General features: G+C 44.0%; 1 protein-coding gene across 2 annotated transcripts in view; it reads left to right on the top strand.

The window, feature by feature from the left end:
• The window catches only part of sns (sticks and stones), a 408,043-nt gene extending 393,260 nt beyond the window's left edge, over positions 1 to 14,783 (top strand). The window contains exons 12-18 of one of the 2 annotated variants that reach the window (XM_031994144.2): positions 279 to 569; positions 729 to 907; positions 1,271 to 1,691; positions 3,334 to 3,492; positions 3,674 to 3,801; positions 4,495 to 4,678; positions 4,823 to 14,783. In XM_031994144.2, coding sequence (XP_031850004.2) covers positions 279 to 569; positions 729 to 907; positions 1,271 to 1,691; positions 3,334 to 3,492; positions 3,674 to 3,801; positions 4,495 to 4,678; positions 4,823 to 5,250 — 1,790 coding nt within the window. In that variant the 3' untranslated portion in view covers positions 5,251 to 14,783. Of the gene's footprint in view, positions 1 to 278; positions 570 to 728; positions 908 to 1,270; positions 1,692 to 3,333; positions 3,493 to 3,673; positions 3,850 to 4,494; positions 4,679 to 4,822 lie in introns of those variants that run through there. The other variant, XM_076366567.1, reaches the window with a different exon arrangement.
• The last annotated feature ends 31 nt before the right edge of the window (positions 14,784 to 14,814 follow it).

Below are 14,814 nucleotides of genomic sequence, written 5' to 3'. Positions count from 1 at the left end.
TTGTTTCTTAAGGTGTCGTTCATAAACTTTTTAATCCGGCAAGGCATGCTATAAATATCAAAGTAGTCGGTATTCAGGGGAGACTGTAAATCAAAATACAAAATTTCCTTGAGCTTCGCATATTTTTATTATTACTCGTTTAATGATGCTGCATTATACTCGACGAACATAATTAAATTGCTTTCTTCTGCGTTACATTATCCTGCTTCCTTTGCTCCGTATCTTTCACGTTATCCGTTACATTCTTGACGTTTAATTTGAAACCGTATATCTTCCAGACTCCGCGAAAATTAAGCACACATCCGCGTCAGGGATAGTGTATCCTCCAGGAATCGAAGCGAAATTATTCTGCGAAGTGGACGGTAACCCCATAGGAGACGAATACGTCACATGGCAGAAAGTCGGATCGAACTCTGAGCTCTCCGGCCGATATTCCACCTCTTTTATCAATAAAACTTCTTATCTACACATCGAAAATCCTGATCAAGAGGACGTCGGAGAATACCAGTGCAAAGTCAATAATGGGATCGGAAACGTTACATCCGACCCCATTCTTTTTGTTACAAATTGTACGTATACTCTTCTTCAATTGATACAGGTCTCTTACTTTTTTCATTGGAATTCTTTGATTTTATTTGAAAATTTATAATAAATAAAAATATACAACGAAAATATATTAATGACAGACTCAATGAATATTATTAGTAACGAATACTATTTTGCTACAGTCAAACCACAGATGATGAACACACCCTTGACAAGAAGGGCAGCAGCGAACAAAGGCATAAACGTGCAACTGTTCTGCAAAGCTCGAGGCTCTTCGCTGCCCCGATTCTCTTGGACGTTCAATGGAAAAACCTTGCTGCCGAATGTCACTGAACACAAATACAGTATCACACACACGGATGTAAGTTAACGTTAAACATTCCCGGCTAACAATCACCGACAACGAATTCAAATTAACGATCCACGCGTTTCACGTATAGATCTTGGCAATTATTTCATTAGTATTTATGAAATTTAGTATATTACTTCAATTATTATAAACTAAAGTATTAAGTTACACCATAAATAGCGCGTTTCTTTATATTTCCTTTGCGTTTGAATATGTATGAGACGTTTGTCTTAATTTTGGGGAATACAGGAAATATAAAAATTTTCAAAGCACACGCCAAATTACGGAAACGCTTACATCGGACTGTAAAGAACGAGGATGAATTAATCGAATCGCGCTGTTCCCTTGACAAACGTATTTCTGTCCTGCCCGCAGTTAAGCGAATTAGTATCGGAGTCGACGCTGACCATTTTCCGGGTGACGTCCCACGATTACGGCAAATATGAGTGCCGCGCGATGAACAAGATGGGACAGTCGACGGACATCATACACCTGGACGTGACATCGCCTCCGGATAAACCGACCGATCTCGAGGCTTATAACATCACTCACGACTCTGTCACTCTAATGTGGAAAAGAGGATTCGACGGGGGCTTACCGACATCCTACCAAATACGGTGGCGCGAGGCGCGCGACTACGAGGATCGATACTACTATCTAGACGTTTCTCCCGGGGAATATAAAACCACGATAACCGGTCTGTCCCTGGGGACCTACTATGTGTTCAGCGTGAAAGCCATTAACGAGAAAGGAAACAGCGGTTTTCTGCCCGACCTAGTCAAGGTCCAGACGCTACGTAAGTCTCGCCAAATTGAATCCTCCAGTACTCTGTAAACGCTGTGTGGCCGTAACGATTGCTTTTTAGAGTGAACAGTAGCTGCGCCATTTAGAGTTACCATTATTTTTGTTTGTGTCACTTTTCGTGTTCGTTTTGTTTTTCCTTTTTTCAACGGGTCGATTGTTGCCCGAGCGAGCGTCGTTGCCGGGGCAACAGGACCCGACCTAACAATATTCCATTCGGGCACGGATTCATTAATACCCCGAATCCCTCGATTCGCGTCATCATGCATAATTTATCGTGCCGCGTTGATAATGTGATCGGTACTCGATTTATTCTTTTCCGATAGTGTCGCAGTAGTTGTCGTTTAACTCGTAAACTGCCGGCTTTGTTTCCTTGAATTTTTATTGGTGGATCGAATGGAGTGATTGGTACATTTCGTTTTCGTTCGGATTGTGGCAGCTTGCGAGTTAGAAGTGAATCAATAGTCTTAGTCAGCAATTAATCCTGCGTGCTTTTGTGGTGAAATAATTGTTAGATGATTAGATCGCGGGGCCAGACACGTGAATTCTCGTGATGCAATGCTCCGGTAACTGGTGGGGGTTTGGTGAAAGAGAGTGCTATTGTGTTTTGTATAACTTCGATTCCTTTGATACCTCCTCTCGTTACCGACGCGTTAAATCATTACTGATCACGTGGCTCGCCCTGCCTAACATTCTGAAGTAATTAGTATATATTTCAAGCATCATAGAGAATCAATCGTAACGTAACAAACATAACATAACATCAAGCATTTAACACTTCGACAACATCGTGTCATGGTAAGCTTGAAACCATCGCATCTTGGTTCCTTTTCTCTGAAACCGGTATGTACAAGGTGTCTCATAATAAATGGAACACTTTACAAGAACCGATCCTACGAAAACTAAATTGCTTTCGCTATGGAAGGATTATCAGAAGGAGGCAGCAACATAACGAAAGTCCTTCTTTCAGTTTAAATATTTTTTAAGAAGCGTATCACTTTACACGCGCATGACAAAGTAGTGGAGTGGTATCTAGGAGTAGATTAACAAGCCAGAAAATTAATTTCATTACTGAGTAGTTGCTATCTATCTCTGATACTCTTTCCACGGTTGAGAAACTAAACGAAAAAGTTCGACTAAAAACCTGTTACGAATGAAATGTTCTTTGATCGCGAGTCAGTTATTATTGACACGAAGGGTTGAACCGTCCGCCGACGCGATGGCGGTAAACGGACGGCATAATCGTATGTATACGCCTAATCACGGAGTCAAACGAAAGATTACCATTGCTAATGGACTTAGAGACGCGCTAATGAAACGTGTTGCGTCGGAGCGTTTAATAATCGATCGACGTCGCTAAATGTAACTAACAATACGCGCGGACCGGCGTTGCATGAATAACAATCCGGTGATGGGTGCGTTGGCTTTGGCTTACAGGGGAGGCACCACCTACCGACGTGACATCCAGCGAGATTAATTCTTCCTACATCATCGTCATTATCATCACTGTTTCCGCCTCTGTTTGCCTACTCATTGCTGCGCCCATAGTCTTTGCTACATTAAAATCGAAAAAGAAGGCTCAACGTTCCGGTAAATATAATCACTGTCACGTACTTTTCTTTCTGCTTATCCCCCAGGGCCGAATAACGCGGAGAACCTGCCGGACGTTCTCTTGGAAAAAGGGGATTTTGCAATGAATTATATCTATACGTTTGCAGCAACCTCGCTCATCTTTTTTGTCATAAATGTACTGATCATCGTGTTGTGGTACATTATGAGAAAACGAAATAAAGATCGTAAGTGAACACACATAAATGTATCGAAACGAGGCCGGACCGGACACGGTCCGCGATCGTCAAAGTTCAAACGTTTGACGAGCAAAATGGAAATATATAATTTTAGTTAGATATAGGCAGCTATCGTTAGGGATGCATCGTTTCTCGTCTAATCGCCGTTTCTCTTTGGGACATTCCGCAGGCATCAACAAGTCGCAGACGACTGATATGTACGCACCGTCGACCGTCAACGGGGACACCATGACCGGTGAAATAAGTTCGGTTTCGGACGAGAAGAGCGACGTTAACTTCGACACTAACGATTACGTGGTCAGTGCGATCAGTCAGTATGTTCTTAGTAACAAGTAATGCCGGAGGGTAGGTTTGAGTTCTATTAACACATTTCTGTTTCGTTTTACTTTTCGTTCATCCTCTCCGATCACCACCCTGCACCGGCCACTCGAATTTAGTGATTTGAAGCACTCTTTCCCCGTTTCGTTCTACTATGTCCCCCTGTCGCATTAAGCTTTCCGTCGATCCGTTCTGTAACAGTGACCACCGTTAGAGATTAATCCATAGAGATAATACCCTCTCCCAACCGTATCTTTCACTTTCATTTTCTTTTCTAACTTTTTTTGTTCATGTAACATCTAAACATTCTGTCTCCATTTCTTGCAGTAGGCATTCTTTATGGTTAGGCAGGTCTATAGGGTGGATATTTAGAACAGTTTCCATGCACGTAGAGACACCGGGAATTCTCGTAATGTATCAGGATGATGAGATTTATATCGAGAGAGAGAGAGAAAGAGAGAGAGAGAGAGAGAATTCTGAAGTGTTTGGCTCGCGTCGATTTCGGTAACGTACTTCATGCTGATACGCTACGAACGACGCGATACACTTGTATAACTCCGACTGTCATTCCAATTTGGTAGTTAGACACCAGTGTCATAGAGCAGTTGCAGGTTTGTCTGTTCAATGCGCGTCGATTTAACCCGAACGATTTCTCTCTGTGGAACCCGATAGGACGAGGGACGGAAGACAGCAGCCAGCACTTATTTAATCGATCAAACCATGCAAGACTTCAGTAAAGCGAACTTAGAAATGCAAGTGCATCATCAAGGAACACTTGGTCGACGTGGCAACCACATTCAACCGCCCATGATGGATTCGCCGCCGCAGCGAACGACAGCCAGTGGCACGCTATCTGGTATGTTAACTATTTAGAACATCCATCCGATCATCAACCATCCTATCCACCGACACTCCAATAACAAGACTTCTACTCCTAGCGTCCCTGCTTTCAATGAAATCGCTATCGTTCTGTTATAAAACATCCCCAATCGTTTTGCAGTATCAAAGTCAAGCTACATCGGTAACCCCAGCCCAGCGCCGCCGAACGACGTGAACTTCTACAGCGTGGAGATCGACAACGGCCGTTACATGGGATACGAGACAAACCACAGCCCGATCCCGGTAGTCGGCGAGCCAGGCTCGGGCACTTATTACCCGTCGATGAGCCCAACGGGACACCTGGTTTCGGGCCACTTGAGCAGCGGCACGGGCACGCTGACGCGGAGCAGAACTCTGCCGCGCCCCGTGCCGCCACCCGATGTAACAGTGATGACCGCTGGATCGAAATCGCCGATCCCGCCGTCGGTGCCACCTCCACCGACGACCTTCGCCCGGTCTATGCCCGGGAACGCGCACATCCACGGCCACTCCCTGTCGACCTTCACCCCAACACCTGCCTACTCCGACATCGACGGCCATCTTGTCTGAGGATCACCGATCTTCGGCCCCAGCTCGGTACGCGGCAAGTACCGCGCCGTGCCGAGGGACGAGACCACGATCACCGTTACAGAAAGAACCACTCGGCTTTAAAATCCATTCTGACACTCGCGGAGTGAACACTAAACCCCGACGACGGATCCATCGATCACCGTTGAACGGCGTCACCGAGCAGCATCCTCGGAGCGAGGTCAAAGCTGTTGACAGCCGCGATCGCGGTGGTCTCATTCTCCACTGTCCGTTTCTTTTTCATTTTTTTTTCTTTTTTTGTTCACTCTATTCGATCTTCATTCGTGTGGGTGCACCGACGACCATTGATTATCCTCTTCGAACACGAAAGAAAGTAAAGAAGTATGTAAATACGAGAAATATCGACCGGCGCCGGCGTGGCGCCGATCCATTAACGTAATTTTAAAGTAAGCACGCGAACACCGCGTCCCCCGCGCTCGTTCTCTTCATTTCACGCGGGCAAAAGTGCGTTTCTTTGCCCTCGCGCTTCGACTTCGTAGTTTTATGTTCACGCATATCACGCCGCGCGGTTCGGCAAACACGGACGATCCCGTGGCGACGATCGGTACTCGGCGAGAACACCGGATCGTTCGCCGATCGACGAAATTCGCGAGCCCCGCCACGCGAAAGCCATGCGTTCTCCCGTTTTACGTTCGCGCTCTCGCGAGAGACCGGTTCCCTCAGTTTTTCCTTTCTTCGGGATTTGTGCATCCGACTTCGTTCGCAGTGAAACAGAGAAGAAAAACGTTCGGCCGTGTGTGCTTTTCCACGTGAACGTGACGGGACGGATCGTCGTACTCGCGCCGACGGAAACGGGCGTCCGATGACCGGCGTCCGGCGTCCGCGAGCACAAAGGTATAGTATGGATTTTACGATCACGTTATGCCTTACTATCCTCGTCTTGGAATAAGTTAATCGTAGTTCGTACCGTCGACTGACAAACCCGTGCAATCTAACGGTGAAGCAACTGGCGGAGATACAATGAGGAGGACGAACATCTCAATGATCCATAGTTACACACACATTTCCTAGATTCGAACGATCGATACATGGCTGTATTGTGTTCGTTTGTCGTTTGCGTTTTCTACTGACTCGATACTCAACGGTCTACACGGGAGACGTCCACGGATGTCTCGGGAATATTTCAATACTGTGCAGAGCCGGGTCGCCTGGCCAGCGAAAGGAACGAAGGTTTCATTGCTCGCTGTAGCCTTCTTCGTGTCTGCTCACCTTTTTTCACGCAATTGCGAAGACAGAGCACAAGTATATTCGTTTCTACCTAAAACGGTATCGTCAGATGAATCTATACCGCTAATTTGAACGTGTGCCAACAGGAATACGGAGGCGAGACCTCGGGAATTTCATTGAGTTGTTCCTTTCGCCCACTGGTTGGCTGTGCACAGTACCAATCACTTGAAAGTAAATCCCAATTCGACGAACACGAGCCACGAACCGATCATCAGCGACTGGAAACACGTTCGAAGGGTGTTGTCGATGACTCGAACGGTCAGAGTCGATGGTGTCCCGGTGTCGTCGCGTTTTTTTCTCGTTTCGTAAGTACGTACGACCGTCCATGATTTCGTTACGCGATTTGTTGCGGGAAAAGAGAGTGCGAGAGGTCTATGGGAACCGAAAGAAGATCGGGCCGACTTTCTTGGTTGAAATTTCGATGGAAGCGAGACAATCGTTTTACGCAGGGAAACAGTTGACGACGTTCGTAAGAGTAACCGTTAGTGAAATTGACAACTGATTTCCTTCTTGCCCCTTCCTCTTGCTAATTGAAAACGCGACGCGCTCTCCGTCTCGATCGGAACGGATCTAGCTGGTTCTGGGAAAGGGAAAAACGCCAAGGAGTGTGAAACGAGCGGAAGCTAGCACGCATCGGCGAATTGAACTCGGATGTGCTCGGTAGGTGTCGAACGCTAGGCGACGCTTTTAGGTAAATGCAAAATTTCGAAGTTCGCGGGGTCGAAGTTTAACCTGGCGGGTTGCGTTGACCTACTTACTCGGTTGGAATGTCCGCGAAACGGTGACTCGATCCCCGCGTCTTTTTTTCTTTGTGAACGTTTGAGATCGCGGAAATTCGAGCGACCGCATCTTTTCGAAGTATAGATTCGACTCGAGGTTTGTTAATGTTGTTTCTCTTTGCTTTATCCGTTTACACTGATCCATACTCGGGAAAAGTAAATAGAAGATACTCGGGAAATTATTGTCTAACGTTTCTCTTGTAAATAACTCGAAAGAAACGAAAGGAAGCAAGAGTTCCGTTCTGTTCGCGACTATATACAATTTCTTGAATTTCGGAACCAGTCGTGGCTATGATTGATCTTCTATCCATCGCAGTGGAATATGGGACGATAATTATACTCATGATTTCAGAGCATTCGTCTTTCGTTATTTCAACACTTTTGTACTTTTTATAATCATTTGTGACAAGAAAAACGTTCGACTATAACGACCTGCGAGTTTCTGCGCGAGTACAGTGATTCTTTCGTTCTCGTTGATTTTTATCAATATCCTAGAGTCGTTACTTTCCTTCGCAAGGTAAAAGTAGAGAATGCAATTTCTCACTGCCGAGTCCTGAAGTCAATACTATGGATAGTTGAATTGATCGGACGACAGAAATGAAGGGATCAGGAAATGCGTTCGCGTATTCTTGATCCACGGTTACGGCAGGCCACGCGCGGAAATAAAATGGCGCGCGTCACCCTTGACATCGTTATGTACAGTTCTTCTTCGCACGTTTGATATTATTAACGTTTCGTTCGGCAACGGTGCGACCGTTGATGTTACATTCATTAATTGCCGAAGTAAATATATGTTACGATATACAATATAGCACAGAAGATGAACGACGAAAAGCATTACTCTAGAAATTAGGAAAATATCTATAGGGTGAACTGTTTTCACGTGATCGAAGGGCGTGCTGGTTTTGTTCACGTTTTCGGTCGGGTCTGGTTCACGAATGAGTTCGGTTTAGTTGGATTTGACGGGACCCTCCTAGGATAGACATTGTTTTTTGATATACTTTATTCTTACGATACGCGGTATACATTGAAACGATACTTTTTATAATTACACTTTACTGAGAAAGCTGCCAAATATTTGCAAATATTGTCAATTAACGATGAACGATTATATTTGTAAACATAGTTAATAAGTGATTTCTTCTTCTTTTTTTTTTTTATCGATAACGCGTTGACTGATCGCTGGCATTTTTGTATATACGTAAAGGGAGGTTCGACTACTTTCACTGCCTAATTTTTCATTCCCCACCGCCGAAGTTTCATATTTGATACTCAATTAGGATAATACAATTATCACGTGAAAGCGGTTGACCTATCGTAGAAGGTTGCTATAAGTATTTTCCTAAGAAGGGGGCGATTAAACTTCGAGCCACTTATTATGTCCTACCGAATGAAAAACGAAACGCGTGGCGTCGTTCTATCAACGACGCCGCGCCAATAATTCACGAGTAAACAGACGCAGAGAGGAAGGAAAGAAAGGATGAACAGAAACGAGATCAACACATAATCAGCGAAATCTGCACGGAATAGTTAAAAAGGGAGACGAAGGAAAAACGACGAAATGAAAGGAAAGGGAATAAAAGTGAGTGTCTTGGAGTAGTGATATCTTCAAAAAAGACAATAGTACATAAGTTTAATTGTACGAGTATGAGTTTAGTTAAGAGTAAACTATTTCCCTGGCACAGCCAAGTTTAGAATTTGCGTTCGCGCACGCGGGCTGCGGTCCCCGTGGCGAACGGTAAAAGGGCAGACGACGATGGAAACAAAAAAGACGTAGATCGACTAAATGTTTATACATATATATTTTTGCATTTATTTCCATTAAAAGATTGATTATCCTTGTAAATAGCGCGGAATATGTCTCAGCGTTTCACACACTCCGGAGAGAAAAGGAAAAAAAAAGTAATTAAAACAAAAAAATAAATGGATCATATGAGGGTCTCACTTTACCTAAGCTATAATGAAATATTGTATAGGATTATTACGATAGGCCAGAAATTATATCTGCGAGAGAGAGCGCGAGAGGGAGAGAAAGGGACCGAGAGAAAGAGGACGCGAGAAAGAGGGAGCGACCGAGAGAACGAGAGAGAAAAGCAGAGTTATTCCAGTTATCGGACGAGACAACGTCTTTCCGTTTATCGAAAGCCTAAGTAGTCGACACACATATATTTTTGAAAAAAAAACAGAGAAGAAAGAAAAGACGGAACGAATGAAATGGATTGCGAGATAGACCGCGCACGTTTGGCCTACTAGTAATGAAAGGGGAGGGGGTGAAGATTTAAAAATCCTTCGATCGCACACGATCACGCCATCGGCGCGAATGTACTCGTGGTGTATCGGTCGACGTGTAGAAGTTTCGTTCGATGTTCGCGAAGAAGATCCGATACGCGCCAAATCTAATCCGGAATGAACTTTTTAACGAAATGTTTCAAACGGAGAAGCGAAAGACGGAAAGAAAACAGGCGGGAAACCTTCACGTTCCGATATTCTCTGTGCACGATCGTCGGAATCATCATTACGTTGAGGAACCGGGCGCACGTCGCCCTCATATAATTTGGCTCGCGTATCATACGGATATAAGAGGTTAAGGATTAATACGTAAAAGTAGGATTGCTCGAAAGACACGCGAGGGATTCGCCACTCGCATATCTATCCCTCACGCGGTCACTATAGTTCTACCGAGCGCCGACGACTGCGTAAAGATGGCGGCTGGAGATGCCGCTGCGAGTTGAGCCGTGAACAAACATGGCGTCCACTTGCGCGGGTCAGAATCGGTGAGTTTCACGTTTCGTACTATCTTATTTTATAACGATAGACGATCGCAAATGAGATAAAATGATATGAATAAAATTCTGTTCACCTGTACTGACTCGTCTCGCCGGAGACTATAACGGTCTACTATTCTTGCTGCCAAAATAGCGACCCTAATCCCCGCGCTTAGAAGGATTTCGCGGTGCATGAGCTTCCATGAGTTCACGAGAGTTCGTAGTCTAGCGAAAGGAAAAATAATTGAATGCTATGTACATTGAATGAGAACCTCTGTCGAGTGGGCGGGGCTTTAGGTAGCTGGGCAGCGAAAAACGGACTCGGTAGATCTATGCAGGATTTAACGAATGAAACGTAAATGAATAGGTATCTTCCGTATCTTCCGAACAATCTCACTTGTCGGGGACTTTCTTGAAGTCCGGCGTGCAAACGACGCATCGGTGATCGATCGCATCCTAAGCTATTTTCACTTCTTCGTTCTCCCATCGCGATCCACGATCGATCATTGATCCCACGGTTCGGGGCACCGTTCGAGGCGTTTTCCGTTGTATCCTTGGAACGTGGCGTGCGTTTAAAAGAAAAAGAGGACGAGGAGGAGTAGAAGGATGAAGAAAAGGAGGACGAGAAGGAGGATCGTGTGACTCGGCAACGCGGCAGTAAAATCGGAAATGGTGTCGTTCACGGGAAAGAAAACCGATAATTATATACCTTTTTCCGCACCGTTGTCATGTGTGTTTTAATGCTTGAGAAACCGTTTGAAAGTTTTACGAATAACGTTTTTCCGTAGCATGCGCTATTGTTATTTCATTGACCCCGGAGGAGAGGACAGGAACACTGATTTGTTAAACCGTAGATACTACGAAGCTTCAAAAAGTGAAGAAAATAAAAATGAAAATAAAAAAAGTGTATTGTTAACCGCTGCTGTTGTGTACGAAGCCGCACCGTTCGGCTTAGACTGATGATATAAGAGAAAAAAAAATTCACGTATGCTCAATTAGAGAACATGTTTGCGCATAATTAAGAATTCTATTTACATATACATGTTTTATATTTGTAATTAATAACGAACAAGGAAAAAAAATCATCTATACCTTAATATTACCTGATATTATTAGATTATGTAATCTCCAAAGTATTTGCTCATCAAAGTGCTAGGCATGTTAGACGGACCGATATTCGTCCAAAATGGTACCTTGGAGATGGACATACCATCTAACAGTACGATATTTCATATTTTACACAATAATTAATAATTCCGTTGATTATTCTAAGACATAGTCAATCCTAATTATACAATCATTAAAAGTACGAAGGATAAATTAAACGTTTTACAATGTATATACTGTACATATACACTTAGATAGACACGAAGAAAAAGAAATGAAATGCATAACGAATTATATCAAATTAAGAGGAGACGGACGAAAGAAAAAAACTGACAAAATAGAAACGAGCAGGATGTCGAGGAAGAGTGGAAAGAAAAAACGATCGAGAGCTTTCGTAAAATAGTTCGTAAAAATGTATTCGTATCACTTTTGATGTTTGTTTTTCACTTTGTATTCGACGTTTTTTTTCTAATCACGTCCCCGGTTCTCCGAAAGAACAAAACGAGAACAGACAAACGAAAAAAAAAAATAGGTCGATCCTCGCCGATGCCGGCCAAAGACGACGGCGAGCTCGAGTCCGCGAGTTTTCGAAATCGCCGAAAGTGTGACGTCGCAAGTTTTATCGTAACAAACAAGAAAAGAAAGAAAACTTATCCGTTCCAAAATTTACCGTTTACCACAAGAGGCGAAGACTGGTCATCCAAACACTGAGCCGTTCAATCGATTTTGTTTTTTTAAACAAATGGTGTTCATATTAACGACTCGATTTTATATTCGACTCGATTTCTCGTATACTCGCAAGAACGTAACGCGGATCGATGTGTACCTTGATCTCGACAACGGATAATTTGCGTTTCACCCGATCACCGACCGCGGAGAATTGATTTTTCGTCGCTCAGTGAAATCTCTGGTACGGTGTGAAAGCATTTTTCGAAAAATTCCATTCGATACACTTCGCATCCGAAAACAAAAGCAAGAGCAAAAATTGTCGGAAAGCGTACCCGGAATTCACCGGCTGCGTTTGAATTTTCGTTTCGACCGATACAAAAATACCGAACAAAAAGAAAAAACAAGCAAACAAACAAGAGAAAGAGAGAGGTTCGCACGCGAAATTTCCAAGTCGGGCATCGGTCGCGTGAAACACAAAATTTTAACGAAACCGCACGACGAGATCCGCTTCGAGCCGCTCGAAACGGATTCCCATGGCCGTCAAGAAACGTGCGCAGCTAAAAAGAAACGAAAGAATAGCGGAAACGATCATTCACATAAATCGTTAAGCGTATCATCGGATATATATTGCTTCCGTTTGTGTGCCAACAATTTAAACCGAGATAAAGGGAGGAACGAGTGGGCGCGGCGTGCCCGACATTCTCGATGTATAAAATAAATAAATAAATACGATTAAATAAGCGAGACACGGACGTTAAACCGTTTACGCGGGTCGCGCTCAAAGACGGCTACAATTTTCAGATCGGAGTTCACAATTGCAGTCGTAACGGAAAACGAGAAAACTATGTAATTCTTTGGAATAATCGTCGCTGTTCTTTAAGTACAACCGATAAACACCGAGAAAATGGAAATTCACGAGAAAAGTAACTGGGAAAGATTGCTCTCCGACGTACGCATGACAAGTATATACTATTATTATGAAAGAGCGAGAGAGATAATGACGGAGGAGAATGTGTTTCGAAGGAGAATACGCGCGCGCGAGCAAGAGAGAGAGAGCGAGAGAGAGAGAGAGAGAGAGAGAGAGAGAGAGAGAGAGAGAGAGCGAGCGAAAGTGCGAAAGAGATTCGAGAGAATGACAAACGTGTAATATAAACTATAAGGATACCAGCGATTGGTACATTAATTACTTGTATATATACATAGTATTTTTACATTCTAATTCTAAATTACATTTCCAATTCTAAATGGTATACATTATACTCTGTGAGCTTCGCTTGTCGTCTGTGTAAATCATCGATCACGTTCTGGCGTTCGTTCACTTTGGAAATTAGTCAGCGGAGCGGCGTTTCTATTCGCGCGAACCGCGAACCTTGGCGATGCCTCGTCGGCAAACATTAAACCCACCGTCTCCCATCCCTCGCATCCCACGTAAACGCACCACCACCGCCACCCACATACTCACACACACACACACAGACACACACAGAAACCTACCCCGTGATCCCTTCTTGTGCACGTTTCACCGCACCCTTCGCACAAGATTCAATAACACATGCCTCGTGCCTTCATCGCAGTTACATTTAATTAGATATGCGCGAGATTGCAGCCGCACCCAGTGTCTCCGGGAGCGATTGTTGTCCCCGGGAAGACGGTCCGCTCGCTACGCGAGGACCATTGTGTCGCGATCCGAACCCTTTGCCTTGCGATTCGTCTTGCGACCGAACCGCGGAACGTTGCTTTGTCGTTATTTCATTAATTACTTCGCGACGATAGGCGGGATGATGTATCGCGCGCGATACGAACATCCGCGGTCGCGACCTTAGCGTTCCCCTTTGATTCCGGGATATTCGGGCTGGTTGAATTTCGCTTGAGACCTCTACGGCAGTGGTTGACTCTAGAAAAACTAAGAAATTATTTCTCCGTATCTTCGTTTCTGGTGATACCTCTTTTTAGAGATACATCGATGATGATGCTTCGATGCTGATCCCGAAGACGCGAGCGGCAATTCATTTTTGTTTGAATGCTTAACACGAGAGGGGTTGTGGAGTTTGATTGTTTTTTGATTGGTTTCGTTAGTTTTTCTAAGGTTAACGCTCCGATAGCCGAACGTTTCAGCGTGACATTCTCTTCTCACGAGAGATTTTACGTTTAGTCTGGCAACTGATCCGGGCGAACTTGCGTTTCACTTGTCTTCTCCGCGACGATCGCACACGGACACGCCAGGTGCGAACGTAATCCACACAAGGGAAGGAAAGGGATACTTGATTATTATGTAACGTTCGTCGTGTCACCATGTATTCAGTGTATACGCGTAACTTAACTTGTACTGTGCTCATAGCGTATGTGATCATGTTGTCCGAATAACGTCGCCGCGCGTAGAGCGAGGAATGACGCTCACTGATGTACTCGATGATTCTCCGTTCCTTTTCGTTTCGTTTCTCTGTTCGGAATTTTCGGTTCTAATTGTTAAACGCGACAGAACGTTGCTTTGCGCGTCGACGGTTCGTTCTCTGATTCTTTTTCTCGTGCTCTCTTGATTTCTCGCGAGATAACGAAGATGAACCTGCAGGGCGCACCCGCCGTTTCGTTTTTTACACATAAAGACAGAGCGAAGCTCAACATACTAGTCCTTACTTTAAAACCAAAGTAAAGAAGAAAACATTGTGTAGCTTTTAAGAATCTCCATTATGTATTCACACCTGTGTGTCTATACAGAAGACATAATTATAATTAATAATTCAATCATCGTAATTAGGTAAAGGACTAACCGATAAGCGAATAGATAAAGAGAGAAGGGAATAAGCCGCTCGTTAAGTGTATCGTTTTACTTTCAATTAATTTTTTACGATTAATATTTTATCTAGCAACTTTTGTCGGCTAGGAATGTAAATTCTGTATCTGTACATTGTTTTCCTATTTCAACTATTAAAAGTGATCGTCAACTAAACACTTGCGTTTCATTGATCGTCCCCTCTCCC

The sequence above is a fragment of the Nomia melanderi genome, chromosome 4 (genome assembly GCF_051020985.1).
Source record: "Nomia melanderi isolate GNS246 chromosome 4, iyNomMela1, whole genome shotgun sequence".
Taxonomy (NCBI): domain Eukaryota; kingdom Metazoa; phylum Arthropoda; class Insecta; order Hymenoptera; family Halictidae; genus Nomia; species Nomia melanderi.
Note: the sequence above shows the minus strand (reverse complement) of the source record. Positions and strands in the feature narration are given on the sequence as shown.